The following is a 26,652-nucleotide window of genomic DNA, read 5'->3' on the forward strand; positions in this document are numbered from 1 at the left end:
AACATATGGAAGAAGCTAGAAGAAACAGATGAAAAAATCGATAACATATGGAAGAAGCTAGAAGAAACAGATGAAAAAATCAACAACCTAAGTAAGACCCAAGAAGAAATGAAGAGTGATATAGCTGCAATGAAAAACTCCATTGAAAGTATCAACAGTAGACTAGGAGAAGCGGAGGACCGAATAAGTGAATTAGAAGACAAGGAAGCAAAACACACCCAAAATGTACTGCAATTGGAGAAAAAAATTAAAAGACAGGAGGAGAGCCTAAGGGAGCTTTGGGACAACATGAAACGAAACAACATACGAATAATAGGAGTACCAGAACAACAGAAAGATGAACAAGGATTAGAAAACCTATCGAAGAAATAATATCAGAAAACTTTCCTGAGGTGGGGAAGAAAAAAGTCACACAAGCCCAGAGAGTCCCAAACAAGGTGAACCCGAAAAGACCCACACCAAGACACATCATAATCACCATGGCAAATGTTCAGGACAAAGAGAGAATCTTACAGGCTGCAAGAGAGAGACGGAAAGTTACATACAAGGGATCTCCCATTAGATTGTCAAATGACTTCTCAACAGAAACACATCAGGCCAGAAAAGAATGGACTGAAATTTACAAAGTGATGCAAAGCAAAGGACTGAATCCAAGAATACTCTATCCAGCAAGGCTATCATTCAAACTTGAAGGGGAAATAAGAAGCTTCACAGACAAAAAAAGACTAAGGGAGTTTGTCACCACCAAGCCAGCAATGCAAGGAATGCTAAAGGGACTGGTATAAAAAGAAGAAATAAAAAGCTCAGAAAGAAAACAGCCACACACACACACAAAAAGAAATGGCTACAAACAAGTACCTTTCAATAATAACTTTAAACGTAAACGGACTAAATGCTCCAACCAAAAGACATCGAGTGGCTGAATGGATAAAAAAACATGACCCATACATCTGCTGTCTACAAGAAACCCACCTCATTAGAAGGGACTCACACAGACTGAAAGTGAAAGGATGGAAAAATATCTTTCAGGCAAATGGAAAGGAAAAGAAAGCTGGGGTAGCAATACTTATATCGGACAAAATAGACCTCAAAGTGAAGGCCTTAACAAGAGATAAGGAAGGCCACTTCATAATACTAAAGGGATCAATACAACAAGAAGATATAACCCTGGTAAACATATATGCACCCAATGTAGGAGCACCCAAATTCATAAAAAAACTCCTGGAAAATATCAAAGGAGAGATCGACAACAATACAATCATAGTAGGGGACTTTAATACACCATTGACAGCACTGGATAAGTCCTATAGACAAGCAATCAGCAAAGATACAGCAATCCTAAATGACTCACTAGATCAGATGGACTTAATAGACATCTTCAGAACACTTCACCCCAAAGCCAGAGAATATACGTTCTTCTCAGGTGCTCATGGGACATATTCAAAAATAGACCACATATTGGGTCACAAGCAAAGTATCCCCAAATTCAAGAAGATTGAAATCATAAAAAGCGTCTTCGCAGACCACGATGGCATAATATTAGAAATAAACTACAATAAAAACAACCCAAAATACTCAAACACCTGGAAGCTGAATAGCATGCTATTAAATATTGATTGGGTTACCAATGAGATCAAAGAAGAAATTAAAAACATCCTGGAAACTAATGACAATGAAAACACAACAATCCAAAACCTATGGGACACATTGAAAGCAGTCCTGAGAGGGAAGTTTATAGCTCTACAGGCCTATCTCAAAAAACAAGAAAAAATGGTAGTAAATCATCTAACTCTACAACTCAAAGAATTAGAAAGAGAGCAACAAGAAAACCTCAGAGTGAGCAGAAGGAAGGAGATAATAAAGATTAGAGCAGAAATAAATGACATAGAGACCAAAAAAACAATACAGAAAATCAATGAAACCAAGAGCTGGTTCTTTGAAAGGATAAACAAGATTGATAAACCTCTAGCCAGACTCACCAAGAAGCAGAGAGAGAGGACCCAAATAAATAAAATCAGAAACGATAGAGGCGAAATAACAACAGACCCCACAGAAATACAAATGATTGTTAAAAAATACTATGGACAGCTTTACTCCAACAAACTAGACAACCTGGAGGAAATGGACAAATTCCTAGAAAAATACAGCATTCCAAAACTCAATCAGGAAGAATCTAAAAATCTCAACAGGCCAATAACTATGGAAGAAATTGAAGCAGTCATCAAAAAGCTTCCATCAAACAAAAGCCCAGGACCAGACGGCTTCACAGGGGAGTTTTACCAAACATTCAAGGAAGAACTAAAACCTATCCTCCTCAGACTACTACAAAAAATTCAAGAGGAAGGAACACTTCCAAGCTCACTCTATGAAGCCAGCATCACCCTAATACCAAAACCAGGTAAAGACAACACAATGAAAGAGAATTACAGGCCAATATCCCTCATGAACATAGATGCCAAAATCCTCAACAAAATCTTAGCAAATCGGATCCAGCAGTACATCAGAAAGATCATACACCATGACCAAGTAGGATTTATCCCAGGGATGCAAGGATGGTACAATATCCGCAAATCAATAAACGTGATACATCACATAAACAAATTGAAAGAAAAAAACCACATGGTCATATCAATTGATGCAGAAAAAGCATTTGACAAAATTCAACACCCATTTTTGATAAAAACTCTCACCAAGGTGGGAGTAGAAGGATCATACCTCAACATAATAAAAGCCATATATGACAGGCCCACAGCCAACATCATACTCAACGGACAAAAACTAACACCATTTCCCCTAAGAACAGGAACAAGACAGGGATGCCCCCTCTCACCACTCCTGTTCAACATAGTACTGGAAGTGTTAGCCACTGCAATTCGGCAAGAAGAAGAAATAAAAGGCATCCAAATTGGAAAAGAGGAAGTAAAACTGTCCTTATTTGCAGACGACATGATATTATACATACAAAACCCTAGAGATTCCATCAAAAAGCTACTAGACTTAATACATGAATTTGGCAATGTAGCAGGATACAAAATTAACCCCAAGAAATCTGAGGCATTTCTATACACCAATAGTGAACTTTCAGAAAGAGAGATTATAAAAACAATCCCGTTTACCATTGCACCGAAAAAACTAAGCTACCTAGGAATAAACTTAACTAAAGAGGTAAAAGACCTCTACTCAGAAAACTACAGGACGTTGAAAAAAGACATAGAGGAAGACATAAACAGATGGAAGAACATACCGTGTTCATGGATTGGTAGAATCAACATCATCAAAATGTCCATACTACCCAAAACAATCTATAAATTCAACGCACTTCCCATTAAAGTACCAACAGCATACTTCAGAGATCTAGAACGAACTTTCCAAAAATTCATCTGGAATAAAAAAAGACCCTGAATAGCTGCAGCAATCCTGAAAAAGACCAAAGTAGGTGGGATCTCAATACCAGATATCAAGTTGTATTACAAAGCCACTGTTCTCAAAACTGCCTGCTACTGGCACAAGAATAGGCATATAGATCAATGGAATAGAATAGAGAGCCCAGAAATCGGCCCGAACCAATATGCTCAATTAATATTTGACAAAGGAGGCAAGAACATACAATGGAGCCAAGATAGTCTCTTCAATAAATGGTGTTGGGAAAATTGGACAGATATATGCAAGAAAATGAAACTAGACCACCAACTTACACCATACACAAAAATAAACTCAAAATGGATAAAGGACTTAAATGTACGACAGGATACCATAAAAATTCTAGAAGAATCCAAAGGCAAGAAAATCTCAGACATATGCCGAAGCAATTTCTTCACTGATACAGCTCCTAGGGCACTTGAAACTAAAGAAAAAATGAACAAATGGGACTACATCAAAATAAAAAGCTTCTGCACAGCAAAAGAAACCATCAACAAAACAACGAGAAAACCCACTGTGTGGGAAAACATATTTGCCAATGACATATCTGATAAGGGCCTAATCTCCAAAATTTATAGGGAACTCATACAACTTAACAAAAGAAAGATAAACAATCCAATCAAAAAATGGGCAAAGGACCTAAATAGACACCTTTCAAAAGAGGACATTCAGAAAGCCAAGAGACATATGAAAACATGCTCAAAGTCACTAATCATCCGAGAGATGCAAATCAAAACAGCAATGAGGTACCATCTCACACCTGTCAGGCTGGCTATCATCAACAAATCAACAAACGACAAGTGCTGGAGAGGATGTGGAGAAAAAGGAACACTTGTGCACTGCTGGTGGGAATGCAGACTGGTGCAGCCACTATGGAAGACAGTATGGAGTTTCCTTAAAAAACTGAAAATGGAACTCCCATTTGACCCTGTGATCCCACTTCTAGGAATATATCCCAAGAAACCAGAAACACCAATCAGAAAGGATATATGCACCCCTATGTTCATAGCAGCACAATTCACCATAGCTAAGATCTGGAAACAGCCTAAGTGCCCATCAGTAGATGAATGGATTAGAAAACTGTGGTACATCTACACGATGGAATACTATGCTGCTATAAAAAGGAAGGAACTCTTACCATTTGCAACGTCATGGATGGAACTGGAGAGCATTATGCTAAGTGAAATAAGCCAGTCAATAAAGGAAAAATACCACATGATCTCACTCATTCGTGGACAATAGAGACCATTATAAACTTTTGAACAATAGATACAGAGGCAGAGCTGCCTCAAACAGATTGTCGAGCTGCAGCGGGAAGGCCGGGGAGGGTTGGGGGGCAGGAGGTAGGGGGGTAAGAGATCAACTAAAGGACTTGTATGCATGCATATAAGCATAACCAATGGACATAAGACACTGGGTGATAGGGGAGGCTAGGGGACTGTCTAGGGCGGGGGGATAAAATGGATACATATGTAATACCCTTTGTATTACTTTAAGCAATAAAAAAAAAAGAAAGAAAAAAAAAAACAAAACAAAACAAAAAAAAACAAATGCATTGGAGAATGTGTATTTTGTTGGTTGGAGTGTTCTATAAATGTCAGGTCATATTAGTTGAGACTGTTGTTCAGTCTCCTTGCAAATTTCCTGTCTACTTGCTCTATATATAACTAAGAGAGAGGTTGTGGAATGTCTGACTAAAACTGTAGATTTGCTTATTTCTCCTTCTAGTTCTATCAGTTTTTGTTTCATGTATTTTGAAGCTCTGTAATCAGGTACATAAGCATTTAGGATCGTTATGTCCTCTTGATGTATTTATTGATGTTTGATCATCAGATGATCTTCTTAATATCTAGTAATGTTTTTGATTCTGAAATCTACTTTTTTGAAAACTAGCTTCCTTTGAGTAATTTTAACATGGCATATCTTTTTCTATCCATTTGCTTTTAATGCACGTGTACCTTTATGTTTAAAGTGTGTTTATTTTAGGCAGTATTGCATATACCTGGGTCTTAATTTTGTATCCAATTTGATAATCACTAACTTTTAATTGGGGTGTCAAGATTATGTATATTTAATGTGATTATTCATATAGCTGGGTTTTAATATACTATTGTACTATTTGTTTTCTATTTGTCCCATTATTTTTTTCCTTCCAGTTTTACTTTCTTGTGGGTTGAATATTTATAATTCCACTCTCTCCTTTGCCATTGTCATATTTTATTGTACATTGAATTTTTATATCCTTATATCTTTAAATCACTTAAATTCAGCCAAGTAAGAATTACAACTAAACCTCTTTAAAAATTTCTATTTGCAAGCTAAATTCTAAGGCCACCCTACAACTTCCCTCCTAAAATAATTTTTCAATCACCATTTAGCACTAAATGTTTATTAAGCTAGTATTCTGTGCACACGTGCTAGGCTGGGTTTAGAGTGCAACCTTAAGTATGTGTAAGGCTTATCCCTGCACATAGGTGGGTTTCATTCTCAATGTTCCTCATTCTCCAGGCTGTAGAAAGGGTCATGGAATAGGGTGTACATTTGAATTTTAACTCACAGAGAATTTATGGTAAGTCTTTCTTTGCATTGGTACGATTTCTATACCATTGTTGCTATTATTGCTTATGTTGTGTCTTCACAAATCTATTAGAATATCATTTATTTCCACTTGCTGTTAAACTGCCAATTATCCACTTTAAATTAAGTCTTAGCATTGCTAAAGAAACAGAGGTATAAACTATATTTTTGATTGTACATTCCATGAAATTTTCTTCTAACTATATTAACTTACTTTGTTCTCCACCCATATCCATTTAGGATCTATTCTGTCACTTCTTAAACTTAGGAGCTTGGTGCCATTTTGGTTTATGTAGAGGTATCATCCTTATAAAAGTTACATTGGCTAAAAACTCTCTCCTAACTGCTCCTTTCATATTTAAAAATTATCTTTCTTGCATTATTGTCACACAAATTATTAATTTGCTTGATTTTTAAATACTGTTTTAGGTGGCCGGGGAAAGGACAATGCTTGGATCATTACATTTCCAGAAAATTGTAATTTCGGATGCATACCAGAAGAAGTGATAACAAAAGTACTGACTTATTTGACATCTATTGCAAGGTATAGCATTTTCTAACAGTTTTCAATTTGTTTTATATTAGATACCCATATGAATGTAATAACACAACAATGGCCTTTAAGTGTGACTTTTATTATTATTGTAAATGATCATAAGAATCGCCTTCAGAGCAGATAAGGAATAGAAGGGGAAGCAGTCAGCTAACTAAATAGCTATAAAAATTATATGGGGGATTTCTGAATACAAAATTGGGGGTCTAGAATATTTGTCCCCATGAAGAACATTAAGTTGAAATTTACAATAGTATATAAAGCTTCAATATGTGTAAAAGGAAATCTTACTAGCCATGAGTGAGGGCAGCTATTCTTCATTTCTTCCAAGGGTAAAATAAGAAGACTAAAGGTCAAATAGACTCAAAAGTGATATTGTAATATATTAGGAGGAACTTATTGATATTGGAGAACATTTGAGACTTGAACACTGTAAGAGGGAATCTTTCAAAAGCTCCTTTAAAGATCTTATTTAGGTTGAAGATAAATTTGTTAAAGGAAACATTTTACAGTGGCTAACCCTGAAGACTAAGGGGGCACAAATCTAGGATGGTAAAATTGTGAAGAGTCTCATGGACAAATATCAAATTCTAAAAAACTAAATTTATAGAACACCCCTTGAAGTTTGAAAATGGTCTTTTTAGGGCAAATATAAATTCTAGCTTTGAAAAGCTTTTGGCTTGGAGGAGGCTTAGGTGCAACTTTCTTTGGTTGTCTCTATTCTGGGTTCATCCAATACCTGCTGCCTCCACCATGCTCCTGAAGTTTGACCCCAATGAAATCAAAGTCATATACCTTAGCTGCTACAGTGAGGAAGTTGGTGCCACATATGCCCTGATCCCCAAGATCAGCCCTCTGTGTCTGTATCCAAAATAAATGTTGGTGTTTACATGGCCCAAGCAATTGTTGATTGGAAGAGTCTGGGGATTACAGTGAAACTGACCATTTAGAACAAACAGGCCCATATTGAGGCAGTACCTTCTGCCTCTGTCCTGATCATCAAAGCCCTCAAAGAACTGCCAAGAGGCAGAAAGAAGGAAGAAAAACCACATTAAGCACAGTGGAAATATCACTTTTGATGACATTATTAACATTTTCTGACAGATGTGGCACTGATGTTTAACTGTATAACTCTCTGTAACCATATGGAGATCATGGGGACTACCCAGTTTGTGGGCTGCAAGGTGGATGGCTGCCACCCTCATGATGTCATAGATGACGTCAACAGTGGTGCAGTGGAATGCCCTGCTAGTTAAGAACTACAAAGGAAAATGTTTCAAGTAAAGATCAACCAAAAAAAAAAGTTCTGTTATTCACTAAACTGCATTCCCTAAAATGGTAGACAAAAGATTAAAACATATTTAATAATATTTTTCTGAATGAATGAATAAATGAATGATTGTTGGCTTATGATGGATTGCCATGGAAAGTTAAATCTGATGTCATGAAAGACAGCTGTCTATAAGGTTTACCCATACCCATGATTGCAGTATTCCAAATCCATTTTAGTAACCTATCTGCATTACACTGTCACTTGCCTATTTTAAACATTGACATTAATGCTGAAAAAGATATTTTAAATAGTGAGTCATGGAATAAATTGGTTTTCCAAGGCAGCACTTAGTGATAGCTTCCAAATCCCAAACTATCTTTAGTTAAGACATCAAATTAAATGAAATAATCAGAAGTAAGGATGTATCTAGCAAATTTGGATTATTACTAATAAATACATATTATTTTCCTTATTTTGCAGGAAAAATGGATCTGACTCCCGGTTTACCATTATTCTTGATCGAAGATTGGATACATGGTCTTCTATCAAAGTCTCTCTCCAAAAAATCTCTGTAAGTACAAATGCATTTTTAGTAACTTATTTTTGTTTTATGTTATATGTTCTGCTTGTGGGGATATAGAATATTTTAATATTGATGGAGATAAAAAATTACTGATGGAGACAATAAAATAGATGTGGTGGTGAGGCAGGAAAGTAGGAAGAAGAGTTGGTACAGGAGATTGAGCTAAACAACTCCACCCAAAATAAAACCTAATGGGAAAGAATGAGTAAATGGTTCCAGTTATGAGTGGAAGAGACTCATGGTTCCCTATGACTTTCAGAGCAAGGCAAGTTTTTATGGGAACTTTTAAAACTGGAAATAGCTGTATTGTATACTCATTGTAATATGGAAAAGTATAAAGAAGAAAGTTTAAAACAGTAGTTAATAATACAACCATCCCAAAATAACATTTTTAACAAGTGTATCTTTCCAGACTCCCCCCACACCCCGCACCTGGGATAGAGTTAGGAAGTGAGTCACTTATAAAATGACATATATACCTTTTTGGAATCTAGTTCCCAGCTTTTTAAGATCCAGATAAAACAGTTTCCCTAAAGGAAACATTATGAGAGATGCAATCCTGCCCTCAGGGAAGATGATCTTTTACATTGTTAGGCTCACCTGTTATAGTGGCATTGTTTGAACCTTCTCTTTCATAAAAGAGGAGGGTGATGAAGAACCCGTAGACTCCTTCTGAGCTGGCAAGAGTAGGGCTGTCTGTGGAAATACCATGTGATCAACTTTCAATCAGACCAGAGTAGCTGGGTGCCGGGAGCCAGTCCATGCAATTTTTTCTTTGGGAGTCTAACATCGTCAACCATCTGAAATTCTGTTTATCTCCTGACTGACACAGGAGGCCACACCCAGCAGAGAAAGTTGATTTGTGAATGCAAGACAAAAATCTAGGTTGTTAGGCTTCTGAGCCTGGGTTCTTTTTACTATACTAAGTTGCTAACAAGTGTAAAAAATCCAGTTGATACTTGAACCACACGGCTTTGAACTATGTGGGTTCACTTACACACGTATTTTTTTCGATGAATACCATAAATGTATTTTCCTTCCTTATGATTATCTTAATGAGGTTTTCTTTTCTCTATCTTAGTTTATTTTAAGAATATAGCATATAACACATATAATATGCAAATTATGTGTTAATCTACAGTTTATATTATGGGTAAGACTTCCAGTCAACATTAGGCTATTAGTAGTTAAGTTTTGGACAGTCAAAAGTGATATATATGTGTGCATGTATATATATATATATATTAGACTATGTGGGTGCTTGGGCCACTAATCCTGGCATTAAGGTCAGCTGTGTACTGAACTCACATGGTGAAATGAATGATATTATTATTCTTTTCATAACCAGTATGAATTACTACTCATCTTAGGTAAGTCAGCAACTTGTTTTTTTAAATTTCTTTAACAGGTGTTTAATCATAAGCAATGGAGAGAAGAGTTGATTCACACAAGTTACTCAAATAAAATTACAAAGCCTTGACTTTGTATAATATCTTTTTGCCTTTTCAAAAGTAGTCACATTTTTAAAGTAATGTTGATTCTTTTTATTTCTTTTTTTAAAAATAAATCTTTATTGTTCAGATTATTACAGTTGTTCCTCTTTCCCCCCCATAGCTCCCCTCCATCCGGTTCCCAACCCACCCCTTGCCCTTATGCCTCCCCGTCCATAGGTGTACGATTTTTGTCCATCCTCTTCCCGCACCCCCACACTCCCTTCCTCCTGAGAATTGTCAGTCCACTCCCTTTCTATGCCCATGTTTCTATTCTATTAACCAGTTTATTCTGTTCATCAGATTTTTTATTCACTTGATTTTTAGATTCACTTGTTGATAAATATGTATTTGTTGTCACTTTGTTGTTCATAATTTTTATCTTTACCATTTTCTTCTTCTTCCTCTTCTTAAAGAATACCCTTCAGCATTTCATATAATACTGGTTTGGTGGTGATGAACTCCTTTAGCTTTTTTTTTGTCTGTGAAGCTCTTTATCTGACCTTCAATTCTAAATGATAGCTTTGCTGGGTAGAGTAATCTTGGTTGTAGGTTCTTGCTATTCATCACTTTGAATATTTCTTGCCACTCCCTTCTGGCCTGCAGAGTTACTGTTGAGAAATCAGCTGACAGTCGTATGGGTACTCCCTTGTAGGTAACTGACTTTCTCTTGCTGCTTTTAAGATTCTCTCTTTGTCTTTTGCTCTTGGCATTTTAATTATGATGTGTCTTGGTGTGGTCCTCTTTGGATTCCTTTTGTTTGGGATTCTCTGTGCTTCCTGGACTTGTAAGTCTATTTCTTTCAGCAGGTAGGGGAAGTTTTCTGTCATTATTTCTTCAAATAGGTTTTCAATATCTTGCTCTCTCTCTTCTTCTGGCACACCTATAATTCAGATGTTGGTATGCTTGAAGTTGTCCCAGAGGCTCCTTGCGCTATCTTCATATTTTTGTATTTTTTTTTCCTTTTGCTTTTCTGGTTGGGTGTTTTTTTGCTTCTTCGTATTTCAAATCTTTGACTTGATTCTTGGGATCCCCTAGTTTGCTGTTGGATCTCTGTATATTATTCTTTATTTCGGTCAGTGTATGCTTAATTTATAATTGGTCCTTTTTCATATCCTTTTTCATATCTCACTATATTTCTCGGAGGTTTCTAGAAGATTCTTGAGTAACCTTTTAACCGTGGTTTTGAACTCTATATCCAGTAGTTTGCTTTCCTCCATTTCTTTCATTTGTGACCTGTTTCTTTATCTCTGCATTTTGGCTGGTTCCCTGTGTTGATAGAGTGGCTTTGTGTGCTAGGTGTCCTATAGGGCCCAGTGGTTCAGCCTCCCTAATTACCTGAGGTGGATACTCTTGGTGCACCCCTTTGTGGGCTGTGTGCAGAATCTTGTTGTATTTAAGCCTTGATTGCTGTTGGTATCATTGGGAGGAATTGACCTCCAGGCCAATTGGCTGTGAGGACCAGTTGTGTCTACAATGGGAGAACTTCTGTGCTGGAGACACCCTTATGGGGCAGGAGTTGCTTCAGTGGGGCTTTGGTGCTCACTGAGTCTGCCCCATGAGTGTGTCTCTTATGGATGTGAAGAGTTGTAATCTGGATGGTCTCCCTCTGACCACTGGGTAGACTGGCTCTTGGATCTCCAAGGAGGTGCAAAGTCAACCACTGCCTGAGGCCACCCAGCAGAAGCTACAGAGATCTGCAGATTCCTCCTCTTTGTTTGGGGTTTGGAGGTGCCAGATGAGGGGCCGCTGTGAAATAATGCAGGCTGTTGAGGAGCCTTAGGCCTTCTTTTGGAATCTCTGGGATTCTCTGACCCAGCTACAGTTTGACAGGTTTTTAGGCGGAGAAAGGCCAGGCCATTAATATGCAAAAGCCTCTGTGCACAGCTTGGGTTGGGATGTAAATTGGGTGGGGCGGGGTCTCAGGGAATCACCAGGGTGGAGCAAACAGCAATGGCTGCCAGTTTGCTTTGCCTTGGAGAGGTCCTGGGGTCTGTGTCCCACACCCCGTGCAGGAGCAATGAATACTGCAAGCAGTTCTGCGAGGAAGCTGCCTTCACGTTCCAGCCCGATGCCAGACAAGTACTGTTTCTCTCCGTATGAGTCTGGGTCCCCAAATTTTCAACCGCAGCTGGAGTTCAGAGAAGTTGGAAGCTTGTATCTTCCTCCTGATTGAAAAAGACAACAGTGTACCCAACTGCCAGCCCCTTTCGCGTGCCTCCATACCTCCATACTTCCACCTTCTGCTGGACTCAATGCACTTTTCTCTTTCCTTCTAGTTGTAGAATTTCCACTCAGCCACGCTTCCCATGGTCTGGATGATATTCGTTTTGTCTTTTAGTTGTAGTTTTAATGTGGTTGTGCGCGGCAGTAAGTTCAGGTGTTTACCTATGCCGTCATCTTGGTTCTCTCTGATTCTCTTTATTTCTTGGTTAAGTACTCTAGGCAGGTGTCATAATTGTCTTACAGATGAGGGAATTACATGGAGGTACACACTTTGGACAGGTTATGTGAGGTCAAATAGCTAAATAATAAAAAGAAGCAGAGCAAAAATTGAATTTTCATGAATTTCAGTTGGTGCCCTTTCCCCTCCTGCTTTCTATCAATTTCCAAATGAATTGTGGACAGACAAATAAATTCAGCGTTTTTAAGAAAAAGGTAAAATTTCTTTGGGGATAGTAAATCTACCCTCCATATACTGTTGAGCCCCATCAATGGGGCTAAATGAAGTAAAGCTATTTTGTATTAATCAAATTGGTTGCTTGTAATAGAGTCTTGTTTTTCCTAAAAGAGAAATATAGGACTCAGTTGTGATCCTATTGATTTGGGATTAACATAGGAATACTGACTTGTTTTGGGGAGGTAATGCTCACCTTTCTGTTTTTTTTAGGAATGCTGTCTTACTGGGGAAGAATGAACCATGTTCAGCAAAGAGTTGGGCAATCAGGGTACCTTTATTCTCATAAATGCCAAATTGATGGCACTGGCATGAAGTGGGGTTATAGGTGTAACTGGCTATAGATTATTTTATGTGTTTCTTTTTAACATTTTAAACATTTCTGCTTGCGGTAGTTTCTATACCTATACTCAAGAGCACATTAATTGTATCTCAACCATTAATAGCCATTTGGCACTGTTTGTAATAAAGGTAAATGCTGGATACAAACTAATTTCAAGAGCGAAAGTTAGCATTCAGAAAGGATTCTGGTGAAAATTGTCATTAAATAGATAGGTGTAACTGTCTTTGGTATATTATTTTAAATGAATGTCTCTGAAATAATTTTATGATTCAATTTGAAGATCTCAATATGTAGATTCCAAAATACGCTATGCAATTAGGTATACTTCATAATTCATGATAGGAGACAAGCTTTTTTAGTTACATATTTTGGGGAAATATTAATTTGGGTGATAATCATATCCATCTTAAAAAATTTGCATGTTATGTTCTTTCTAGATTATTATCAGGAAAAAAATTAAAATCTGTAAACTTTCACAAGGCTTAAACACATAAGAGAACTTAGTTAAAAAAAAACATAATTGAATTTTAAGTCACAGACCAAGGTAGGTAAAGGATCAAGGTATCAGTTAATACTACCTTCACAAAGATTCTTAGCATTCCACCTTAAAAATCAAACTGAGCAGAGGAGAAAGCCAGTCCCATCAAGCCCTTAGGAGGAGAGTCTTTTTTTCTTTTTCCTCCACTCTCAGGACATGCCTGACTATCTTGAGAAGTCCAGCATAAGCTAATCCATGAGGTTCAATCAGGCTAAGTAATTGGGGATGTGTCAACTCTGAATTACAATGAGCAGCAGGGAAGGATTTGTCAGCTGACTAATCAGGGATAGTGGTTTTCTTATAGTGCTGCCACGCTGGTAATGGAAGCAGCTACAGCTAACGGTAGCTTTGTTTGATAGAGATTTTTGGCTGCCGCTTTTCAATACCCAAGAAGCAGCTCATATTTCATCAATGTTTCATTGACAATTGGAAAAGAAGAGTGTTATTGTGTGTAGACGAGATGGCAGAAGCAACTCCCCCGAGAGGCAAGATGAGGTTCAGAAGGAATGCGGTAAGGGCTCTGCCTGCAGTCCTGGAAAGCCTGTTCCCAAGTTCAAGTGCAGTAATGCTGCAGCATGGTGCTATAGCACAAACTGCTGAATGGGGCTTTTAAGGACAGATAAGAGAATCAAGACTTGTATTTGCATGAATTGCATTGATGTGATTTACTGTGATGTTGACATAGGGAAACATAGAATGTAATTTCAAAATCTAAATGTAATCAAGTTTTTATGAGGAAGTACTGTTAGTCAGTTATTTAAGACTGTATGAACAATTTTGAATCGTTTGGCAGAGTAGCTTTAAGTCACTAGTTAAAATAATTCTGACAAAAGGATTCAGTCTTTCACCATGGTCAAGTAGAGTATGATATAATGGGTAAGGTCTGGAGATGACTTCATCAGTATTTAAAAAGGAAGCCTTTCCTGGTTGTTACTATATAAGTGAAAAAAATGTAAAGGTTAATAATTCAGTCTTTCTCATGTTAATTCTTCTCCAAATTAAAACTTTAAAGATATAGAATTCTAGCCTGTTGATAACTTTTTATATTTTTAAGGAAAAAAAAGAGTGACTGACTTTTCATTATAGGCTAGAATTTAGAAATCTCTCCTTGCAGATATGTTTCCAACATTTTTCTACCTAAAATCCTACCTTCATTAGCTCACTTATATACTAAATTCCCAACAAATTTCTAAAGTTGTATTTAGATATATTTTGGGGAAATGCGAAATAAAGTTAGCTTATTTAACAACTAACTGGTTATCAACAGTTTTCTTTCAAAACTTAAGATAGCATTATTGACATAATTTAAAATGTAATGCTTGATCATTAAAAATGCTGAGACAACACACACACAAAATAAGAAAGTAAAAATCAGACATTAAAAATGACATTTGGAATCAAAAGTATGATAAGGGAAAAAACGAATAAGGATTTTTGTTACTGAAGTGATCATCAGTGGGTGAGTAAATGTGTTATATTCTAAAAATGCTCTTATCACAGAATGCTATTTTACGATTACAGTTTAGGATATGAATCTTTATTTTGACAAAATGGTATCTTCAGCTCTACACATAAATTTGTCTATGGGAATAATAGGTCCAGACTTTTAATAGACAGTTTGTGGTGCACAATAAATGCCTGTGTAGGTGCTTTGCAGTATTGGGTACAACTGACAATTAGTACTTTTGTTATCAAAAGTAACTGCTTTAAGCTTTCAGAAAGTTCCTACCTAATTCATATATATATATATATATATATATATATATATATATATATATATATATATATATTCTCAGTGCTGAACTTAGTTTTATTTATTTTTTTTGGGGGGGGCTGGCATAATGTATTTGGCTTCCAGCAGCTCGCAAACAGGGCTGGAGGTGCAGTAGGAATGCATCACCCAAGAAGGGCTGGTTAATGGGCCAACGCCAAACAGGGAGAGGCCCTGAGGGTCCAAATCCTCCCCCCCCGCCCCCCACACACAGAAGAGAGAGGTGGCTTAGCTGTCCTGTGTGTGATGGTCCCTGGATTCACTTATAGAAGGGCAGGGCGAGTTGAACTTAGTTTTAAATATATATGTACATATATATTATACACACAAATAAATACAGTACACAAATAATCATTGAATAGACATATCTAGTACTGTGTTACACATAATATAGATTACAAAGGTAAATATGGAGTGGCTACTGAACTGAAAGAGTTATCTAGTAGAGAAGGTAGGACATGTTCATACAGAACTAATATGAAAGAACTTCTAGTTAGTGGGGGAGGTCTTATAAAGGAGATGATATTTGGGCCTTATTCAAAAGCATATGTTTTTATTACCTTTCTTTGTTTCTTCCATTATTCTCTTAAAAGTTTTTTTTATTCTTTAAAGTATTACATATGAATCCTTTTTCCCCCATTGACCTCTCCCTGCTCATTCCCATCCCCCCTGCACATACCCTCACCCCCCCCCCCACTGACTGTATCCATGGATTATACTTATATGTATGCATACAAGTCCTTTGGTTGATCTCTCCCCCAACCCCCCGCCTTCCCCCTGAGGTTGGATGGTCTGTTCGATGCTTCTGTGTCTCTGGATCTATTTTAGTTCATCAGTTTATGTTGTTCATTATATTCCACATATGAGTGAAATCATGTGATATTTATCTTTCTCTGACTGGCTTATTTCGCTTAGCATAATGCTCTCCATGTCCATCCATGCTATTGTGAATGGTAAGAATTCTTTCTTTTTTTACAGCAGTGTAGTATTCCATTGTGTAGGTGTATCACCATCTTTTAATCCACTCATCTGCTGATGGGCACTTAGGCTGTTTCCAAATCTTAGCTATGGTGAATTGTGCTGCTATGAACATATATCCTTTCGGATTGGTGTTTCTAGTTTCTTGGGATATATTCATAGAAGTGGGATTACTGGGTTGAATGGGAGTTCCATTTTTAACTTTTTGAGGAAATCCCATACTGTTTTCCACAGTGGCTACACCAGTCTGCATTCCCACCAGCAGTGCACGAGGGGTCCTTTTTCTCCGCATCCTTGCCAGCACTTGCCATTTGTTGATTTGTTGATTTGTTGATGATAGCCATTCTGACAGGTGTGAGATGGTAACTCATTGTCATTTGATTTGCATCTCTTGGATGATTAGTCCATTATTATCTTAAATGAATTACTTGAAGAGGCCCCTAGGAACAAATATCTTAAAATGAAATTTATTAGGTTAAGCCTGAGTGAAGAATTATAGTGGAAGACAAATTTGTTTTGCTTACGTGGATAGTGCTTGACCAGAGTGAGAAAACTCAAACTCATCTGGTGACACAATGGTTTAACATTTGAGGATCTCTAGAGTTGGCCTTATTCTGTAGGCTATGATAGGTAGTACCCAAAAGGATGGTACAGTGGATTTAAAGTCCAAAGAGAGAATTAAATTGGTTACTTGTTGGAAATTGCAATGACTGTGGCCAAATGAGAAGGAGAAGATGAGAACGGATATGTGACAAGAAAGACAAAACACAAGGAAGGAGTATTTCCCAGTTCTGTACTGCCCCTGAGGTCACTTGACAAGTTTTTTGGTGATCTGTAAAGTAACTCATACTTTCTGTATTCTTTAAGTGTGGGGTAGGGTATGGAAGAGCGTGGAGGTAAGTAGATCATGGCCTTGGAAACTCTTCTCTATAGCTTGAGGTCATGAAATTTTCCCCAGTCTTTTCTAAACAGATAGTTTGAACCTTATTAAGGTCAAACACATGCCAACAACTCAACATTATGTTATTTATGATATTAGATTATAATAGTTTTGTTTAGTAGGCTCCATGATATCGGATTGTTTCCCACAATTTGACTGTTAATATTTGTCCCATTTTATAGACATCAATGTCAAGTCATTCCTAAATGCTAGGCAGCTAGTCTGAGTGTGCATTCAGTCTATGCATTGTTAAGTATATGTCCTGAAAAGTGTTATGTATCCTGAAGAGAGCTTGCCCTTAGGATTCAGGAAGGCCTGAGTACCACTGCTCCTTAGGTGTAATCTTGGGTGAGTTATTGCACCACTGAGCTTCAGTTTGCTCATTTGTAAAAAGGCTATCATACCTACTTCACTTCAATGTTATGCAAGCTAAATAGGGTAATATCTGCAACAAGTAGTACATATGTAATAAGCTTTCAGTCAAGGGTCCCCTCTAATTGTTACTGCATTTCTTTATACTACATATTTTAAAAAACTATAAGAATGTAAATTGTTTTTATATTAAAGCAAACAAACTTTTATATTTTATAAGACATTTTAGACAATTTTAAATAACTAGAATGACTGAAAAGTGTGCATAAGGTGTATGAATTGCCTCTTTTATCAAAAGATATCAAACAAGGTTAATTTCTACACTTTTGTAGTGAAATGATGTACAGTGGGGCCTTGACTTACGAGTGTCCTGACTAACGAGTTTTTTGAGATATGAGCTGTCTCTCGGCCGATTTTTTGCTTTGAGTTGCTTGCTTTGAGTTGCGAGCTAAAATTCCAGTTACGAGCCAGCTTCAGATACCCCACTGCTAGTTGGCGCAGCGAACATCACAGTGAACGCCACAATATCAGCCCAGCATCACGTGTCTCACTCGTTCACAATTGATTTGACATACGAGTAATTTGAGTTACGACCTCCGTCACGGAACGAATTAAACTCATAAGTCAAGGCCCACTGTATTGAGTTTATACCTTTTGGTGTTGTTACTACTGTCCTTACTGTTGTAAGGCCATATAACTGGGAGAGCTGAGAGAACACATGAGGAGAAGGGAGTAAATCTCTTCTCTTGGAAAGAAAGATCAAGGAAAGCTAATTACGTGCCCATGAACCTGAAGAACCAGTAAGAACTGCTACAGAGGGTTGGGGTGAGCCATGCACAGTGAGTGATCAGAGAAATGGCTCTGAGCTTTATGAAAATGGGCAACATACTAGGTTTTTACTTGAGTGCCTTTAAGCAGTTACATGATGGAACTCCAAAAAACAATTCCTGCAATAAAGCTAAAAACAATACTGCTTCTTCTTTCATGCTATTTTTCTTTAAAAAAAATAATGACAAAATAAAACAAGACTGACACTTTTTTATCCACATCTCTTTGCTATTTTGATAAGTTCTCAAAAATGATTTACAATTTTAAAATCTAGGGTTTGATTTTGGCAAACATAGAAATTGTGCCATTTCATGTTTATATAACCATACAGATTAGAGAGCCTTCAAGCAGCTTACCCGAGAATTTAGGAATGTAGTTTCTCCAAACCAAAATGGGAAAGCTCAATGGATTCGAGATGTATTTGCTGTGAGATGTATGCATGTATCTGATACTGTTTATGTTATGTGATATGCTATTTGATTGCTCATTAAAAAAATCTTTATTGTTGGAAGTATTACATATGTCCCCTTTATTTCCCCATTGGCCCCTTGTAGCCTGTCCCCACCTCCTACCCCAGGCCTTCACCACCCTATTGTTTGTCCATGGGTTATGCATATATGCATACAAGTTCTTTGGCTGAACTCTTCCCACCCACCTACCCACCCTGCCTTCTCTCTGAGATTCATCAGTCTGTTCCATGCTGCTATGTCTTTGGACCTATTTTGTTCATCAGTTTATTTTGTTCATTAGATTCCACATATGAGATCATGTGATACTTGTCTTCCTCTGACTGGCTTATTTCACTTAGCATAATACTCTCCAGGTCTCTCCATGCTGTCTTAAAGGGTAATAGTTCCTTCTTTTTTATAGCTACTTAGTATATATTGTGTAACCGTACCCAGCTTTTTTATCCACTTATCTACTGATAGGCATCTGGGCTGTTTCCAGATCTTGGCTATTGTAAATTATGCTGCTATGAATATTTTCTTTCTGAGTGGTGTTTCTGGTTTCTTAGGATATATTCCTAGAAGTGGGATCACTTGGTCAAATGGCTCCATATTTAATTTTTTGAGGAAACTCCATACTGATTTCCATAATGGCTGCACCAGTCTGTATTCCCACCAGCGGTTCATGGGTGTTCCCTTTTCTCCACATCCTAGCCAGCACTTGTCATTCGTTGATTTGTTGATGGTAGCCATTCTGACAGGTGTGAAGTGATACCTCATTGTCCTTTTAATTTGCATCTCTCTGATAATTAATGACTGAGCACTTTTTCATGTGTCACTTGAGCATCTGTATGTCCACTTTGGAAAAGTGTCTATTTAGGTCCTTTGCCCATTTAAAGATTATTTTTATTGATTTCAGAGAGGATGGAAGAGGGAGAGAGATAGAAATATCAATGATGAGAGAGAACCGTTGATCGGCTGCCTCCTGCACACCCCACACTGGGGATAAAGCCCGCAACCTGGGCATGTGCCCTGATCGGGAATCAAAACGTGATCTACTGGTTCATAGGCCGATATTCAACCGTTGAGCTACACAAGCCAGGCCCTTTGCCCATATTTAAAATATATATTTTTATTGATTTCAGAGAGGAAGGGAGAGGGAGGGAGAGAGATAGAAACATCATCCCTGAGAGAGAATCATGGATCAGCTGCCTCCTGCATGCCCCCTAGTGGGGATCTAGCCTGCGACCTAGGCATGAGCCCTTGACCAGAATTGAACCTGGGACCTGGTCCGCAGGCCAATACTCTATCCACTGAGCCAAACTGGCCAGAGCCATTTTTAAATTAGATTGTTTGTCTTCCTTTTATTAAGCTGTATAAGTTCCTTATATCTTTTGGATATTAACCCTTTATCAGATGTATCATTAGCAAATATGTTCTCCCATACAGTGGGCTCCCTTTTCATTTTGTTGATGGTTTCTTTTGCTGTTCAGAAGCTTTTTATTTTGATGTAGTCCTATTTGTTTATTTTCTCCTTAGTTTCCCTTGCCCTAGGAGATGTATCCGCAAGCAGATGTCTGAGATTTTGTTGCCTGTGGTTTCTTCTATGATTTTTATGGTTTCATGGCTTACATTTAAGTCTTTTATTCATTTTGAGTTTATTTTTGTGTATGGTGTAAGTTGGTTGTCTAGTTTCATTTTTTTTTTGCATGTATCTATCCAATGTTCCCAACACCATTTATCAAAGAGACTGTCTTGACTCCACTGTATGTTCTTGCCTCCTTTGTCAAATATTAATTGAGCATAATGGCTTTGGTCAGTTTCTGGGGTTTCTTTTCTGTTTCATTGATCTATATGCCTGTTCTTGTGCCAGTACCAGACTGTTTTGATTACAGTGGCTTTGTAGTATAGCTTGATATTTGTATTGCAATCCTTCCAATTTTGTTTTTATTTCTGAAGATTGATGCAGCTGTTCAGGGTCTTTTTTGGCTCCATATAATTTTGGAGTATTGGTTCTAGATCTGTGAAATATGCTGTTGGTATATTAATAGGGATTGCATTGAAACTATAGATTGCTTTGGATAGTATGGACATTTTAATAATGTTAATTCCACCAATTCATGAACATGGTATATTCTTCCACTTGTTTATATCTTCCTCTATCTCTTTTTTCAACATCCTGTAGTTTTCCGAGTACAAGTCTTATCTCCTTGGTTAAGTTTATTCCTAGGTATCTTAATGTTTTTGTTGCAGTAGTTAATGGGATTGTTTTGTAGTTTCTCTTTCTGAGAATTCATTATTGGTGTATAAAAATGTGATAGATTTCTAGGTGTTAATTTTATATTCTGCTACATTGCTGAATTCATATATTAAATCTAGTAGTTTTTTGATGGAGTCTTTAAGTTTTCTATGCACAATATCATTTCATTTTCAAATAATTAAAGTTTTACTTTCTCCTTTCCAATTTGGATACTTTTTATGTTTTCTTCTTGTCTGATCACCGTAGCTAAGACTTCCAGTTTGTTGAATAAAAGTGGTGAAAATGGACACCACTATCTTGTTTCTATTCTTAGGGAAAATGGTTTTAGTTTTTGTCCATCGAGTATGATGTTGGCTGTAAGTTTTACATATATGACCTTTATTATGTTGAGGTATGATCCCTCTATTCCCACTTTGCTGAGAGTGTTTATAAAAAAAAAAGGTGCTGGATTTTGTTAAATGCTTTTTTCTCCATCTATTGATAAGATCATGTGATTTTTGTCTTTCAGTTTGTTTATGTGATGTGTCATGTTCATTGTTTTGCAGATATTGTACCTGCCTTGCATTCTTTGAATGACTCCCACTTGGTCATGGTGTATGATCTTTTTAATACATTGTTGGATCTGATTTGTTAATATTTTACATAGGATTTTAGCTTCCATGTTCATTGCCGGGGTTGGGCCTGTAATTTTATTTGTAGTGTTTTTATCTGGTTTTGGAATTAGGATAATGCTGGCATCATGCTTTGAATGCTCATATGAATACTAGCTTTAAAATAGATTATCTTGAAGCTTTTTGTTATGTGAATATCTGAATATAGAGGAAAAGTACTGTCTCTCTATACCTATCTGCAAACACATCTTGAATCTATATGGCCTTTCAGGTTAAAATTTCTCAAGATTTCCCTATTTCCTCCAGATTCTCACAGCCAGTGATCACATTCAGAAAAGTGTACATATTGATATTGGCCTATGTTCAGATAGATGAAGCTTTAGTTTAGAATTTACAAACTAGTAGCCCATAGATGTGTTTTGTTTAGACCATATATTATTTGTGTTTACTAATGTTTTAACAAACTTTCAATTTGTTTCCCATATTTAAAAATCTTGGGAGTTTCACAGAGAAATCTGGATTTCTTTGAAAATACAACTTTTTATGATAAGTCACTAAACATTTTGAAGGAATTAAAGAAGAAAGCTGTATAATAAACGAATCAGAAAGTTTTACTTAAGAATGATCTGATTAGAATTAGAATTACCTTTAGAAACAGTTTACACAGCTGTCAATGTTTGGGCTAAACTGCTTTATCAAATAGCAACAATAACTGATTTAATAAACAGCCGACATTAAATCTTGACTTATGAGCAAGTGTATACTTCCAAACCCCGCTGAAACTCTTCCCTGTGGTTTTTGTGGACAGTATACTTCCAAACCCCACTGAAACTCTTCCCTGTGGTTTTTGTGGACAGTGGTTCTCCTTCTCTCTTCTGTGTACTTTGTTCCCTGCTATGTGATCAGCAGTCCCTGGACCTGGCTGCCGGCACAGCCTTGTTCTCCTAGGAATGGCAGGGTAGAGACCAGGGTTTTACCTCAGGTAGAGGGTTGTCAGATGGCCTTTTCTGTTCTCATAGTATCCTCCACCACAATTTTGGAAGAGGGTGAGGATTTTAGGCTTTAAGTTGGTCATCCCTATGTCTTGCATCTACAGATGTCCTATTCAATACCAGAGAATATGACATTAAAGAAAGTCAAAGAGAAGATGCAACCACATTAACCTAGAATCCATGAAATAATAAAAGTAATTTTGCTTTAAGTGTTGGCAAAAGTAGGGTACTTTCAATTCCATTGAAGTGTGAAAAAATAAGCTGGATAAAAGCAAGTAAGTATAATAATAATACTAGTAATTTACTCATGTGAAGGAGAAGGAAAGGCTTAACTCCTAAAGTGAATGGGATAGAAATAGAATCAGTGTTCTCAAACTAAAAATAGACCCAGAATTCTCACAAATCCCTTGTCAGCATCTCTCCTTAAGGAAGACTTTATCCATATTCCAGTATATTTCTACTGAAACTTGCCTGTCCTTGTCTTATTAATTATCTTATTAAATTTCTTGAGAATTTAAAAGAACTTTTATATTCATTATTTATTTTAATTCTTACAATAATTATGGTAAGTGTGTACCATGCTTAGCATAAAATAAAACGTACATTATGCACATAATAGAGTTTAGAATGTGCATTATCATTGGAACTCTCTGTATCTACTGTTTCTCTATAAAAGTTGGCTTTGAACTTTGAAATAAGCTTTCCTGAGCAGTGGGAATCATGAATACCAGTAGTTCTTAAAGTTTCCTTTCCTCAACACTAATTTGAAAAACCCTAGGATAGGACTTTGGTCCTGCTAACATCAAATTTTCATCCCACTACTAATCATTGTGTATTGGAAGAGCAAGATCATGTTGAAAGATAACAACTTTTATTAGGAACCAATATTGAGAATAGTAATAGGCTTTTTGAGTTTGTTTGGGGTGCTATAGCAGAATTCCATAGACTGGGTGGCTTTTAAGTAGACATTTCTCATTGTTCTAGAGCAGCGTTTCTCAACCCTTTGGGGGTCGAATGACCCTTTCACAGGGGTCACCTAAGGCCATCGGAAAACATATATATAATTACATATTGTTTACAGTAGCAAAATTACAGTTATGAAGTAGCAACAAAAATAATTTTATGGTTGGGGGTCACCACAACATGAGGAACTGTATTAAAGGGTCATGGCATTAGGAAGGTTGAGAACCACTGTTCTAGAGGCTGGAAGTACAGATTCTATGTCTGGTGACAGCCCACTTCCTGGTTCATAGAAGGTCTTTTCTCTGTGTCCCCACATGGGCAGAAGGGGTGAGGTATCTCTTTGGGGTCCCCTTTTAAATATTTTTATTGATTTCAGAGAGGAAGGGAGAGGGAGGGAGAGATAGAAAATCGATGATGAGAGAGTATCATTGCTTGGCTGCCTCCTGCATGCCCCACACTGGGGATCAAACCCGCAACCCAGGCATATGCCCTGACTGGGAATTGAACCATGACCTCCTGGTTCATAGGTCCATGCTCAACCACTGAGCCATGCCTGTTGGGCTCTTTGGAGTCCCTTTTATAAGAGTACTAATCCCATTCATGAGGGTTCCAGCCTCATGCCCTAATCATCTCCCAAAGTCCCTACCTCCAAATTTCATCACTTTGGGGCTTGTTTCAGCATGTGAATTTGGGGGAGACATAAACATTCAGTATATAGCAGAGGGGAAGAAGTTTCTCATGAAGGGAGAGGGTAGCAGACACATGGCCACCTGGAGGACTTAAGAGTTGGCCAGCCATCCCAATTTGTGTCTATTTATTATCATTGTTTAATTTATTGATTTAATTTTGTGCTCTTTTACTTACTGGTATGACACTCAGTTCTCTTTCCCTTTAGTTATTATTGCCACTTAATTGTTTTATGTTTTATCACCACTTCAAAATGAATTTTTAAAATTTCCAGTTTTAAATGTCATTTTCCCAAGAGGTTAGGTCTTATACCTCAGTGAAAATTATTTTTTTAATAGACTTGATTGTTTTAGAGCAAGTTTAGGTTCACAGCAAACTGAGCAGAAAGTATAGCGTTCCCATTACCTCTGCCCCACAATATCTTAGTAAGTTTTGTTTCATAGTTTTGTTTAATTACTAATATTTCAACATGCCTGAAATATTATTGTATTTTAAACATTCTTGACATATTTTGACTTATTAGGCTTTAATCTGTTGTTTTCAGGTAGATTCCACTTTGCATTCCCAGTCCGCACTTCTTTTGCTCCTCCCTTATACATACATTTGCTGATGCACATCATCTGGATGTTCTGCTGGCTCCAACTCAACATGTCCATAATTTGGAATCAGTATATTATTCCCCTCTTAAAACTGGTTTCTCTTGTGATCCTTACATCAGTGATGATTATACCATCCAGAAATCTGGAGACTGATTTCCTAGTTTTTCCTTTTTTATCAGACACATTCAATCATCATGTCTTGCAGATTGTATCTCCCAAATTCTACCCTTATCCCTGTTATTGTTGCCCCAGTTCAGGAATTCCTCATCCCTGGCTTCCTAGCTCACCTGCTTTCAGTCTTGTTCAAATTCAGTCCACAAACCAGAGTGATCCCCCTAAAATGCAGACATCTTAAAGTCTCCCCTTGCTTCCAGAAGAAAACCCAAGATATTTCCTGACCTGGCTCCTGCCCATCCTTTTAGCACGTCTCCCATTGCTACACCCAAGCATCATTTTCCTCTAGCTTTTCTGATTGGAACCTCTTGAATGAATGGGGTAGTATAGTGATTATAAGCACAAACTCAGGTGCAAATTAATGCTTCACCAGCTGGGTCAAGTTTTACTTAAACTTTCTGAACCTCATTTTAAAAAAAATACATTTTATTGATTTTTTACAGAGAGGAAGGGATAGGGATAGAGAGTTAGATACATCAATGAGAGAGAAACATTGATCAGCTGCTCCTGCACACACCCTACTGGGGATGTGCCCGCAACCAAGGTACATGCCCTTGACCGGAATTGAACCTGGGACCCTTTAGTCCATATGCGGACGCTCTATCCACTGAGCCACACAGGTTAGGGCTGAACCTCATTTTCTTTATTTGTAAAAGAGGATAGCCTAACTACTTCAAATGCTTATTATGAAGAGGAACTATGATAATATTGGCAGAAATACTTGGCATAGAGTAAGCATTTGATATGTGGTGGTTTATTATTATCATTCTATACTAGTCCATCCCTCACTAATTTTGCATCGTTCCCTTCTTGTCTTTTGTGTGGTTTCGTTTTGAAATTATTTTTTTTGACCACCCACTCTGTGTTAGTATTCTAGAAGCTGGGAAAACTTTGATGCACCAGAATGACATTCTGTTGTTCCCATTAATTCCTTCTTATGCTTAGAATCCTTTTTTGACATTACTAGGTGTGGGATGCTCTGTGGTACCACTTCCTGTTGTATATTATTCTAATTCTCTTGTTTCACTTATCAACTTATCATGCTATAGAGCTAATGGTTATTAATGGACTCCACTATTTGTCATTTTCTTGCAAGAAGGGTGTGAATTGTATTTTATTAATTTGTGTACATAGAATACTAATAGTGCCTAATATTTATTCATTTAAATACACGGAGTTGGACACACGGAAGACAGTCAGTGAATGTTGCTTGAATGTAAATAAAAATTTGAGTTAATAATTTACTTTTCTTCTATTGTTTACTACAAGTGTACAGTATTTTATCTCTCTTTGACTCTTACGGCTATCCTAGGAACCTGCCTCCTAACTCTGTCTTTACAGGAAATAAATGCAATTTGAGTACAAATAACTAACTTTAAAATGAAGCTTAAGAGTTTAATTCTTTGTAACTTGGGACTTACTTTAGTGTGAGAAAATTTCATGCCTTGAACATTGCAAAGATCTGAACCTGATGACCTCATATTGGTTTTATTTTCATGTTTTTAGATTTTATCAACATCCATTTTTAAAGTTTGTCTTTTAGTGGCTTGTAAGTGATGTGTGCTCAGCTGAGTACA

General features: G+C 37.1%; 1 protein-coding gene across 1 annotated transcript in view; it reads left to right on the top strand.

Annotated features, from left to right (window-relative positions):
- The window catches only part of MCF2 (MCF.2 cell line derived transforming sequence), a 94,866-nt gene that overhangs the window by 13,482 nt on the left and 54,732 nt on the right, over window positions 1-26,652 (top strand). The window contains 2 exon segments of the mRNA XM_059678633.1: window positions 6,427-6,541; window positions 8,304-8,394. Of these exon segments, the coding sequence (XP_059534616.1) occupies window positions 6,427-6,541; window positions 8,304-8,394 (206 nt within the window).

The sequence above is a fragment of the Myotis daubentonii genome, chromosome X (genome assembly GCF_963259705.1).
Source record: "Myotis daubentonii chromosome X, mMyoDau2.1, whole genome shotgun sequence".
Taxonomy (NCBI): Eukaryota; Metazoa; Chordata; class Mammalia; order Chiroptera; family Vespertilionidae; genus Myotis; species Myotis daubentonii.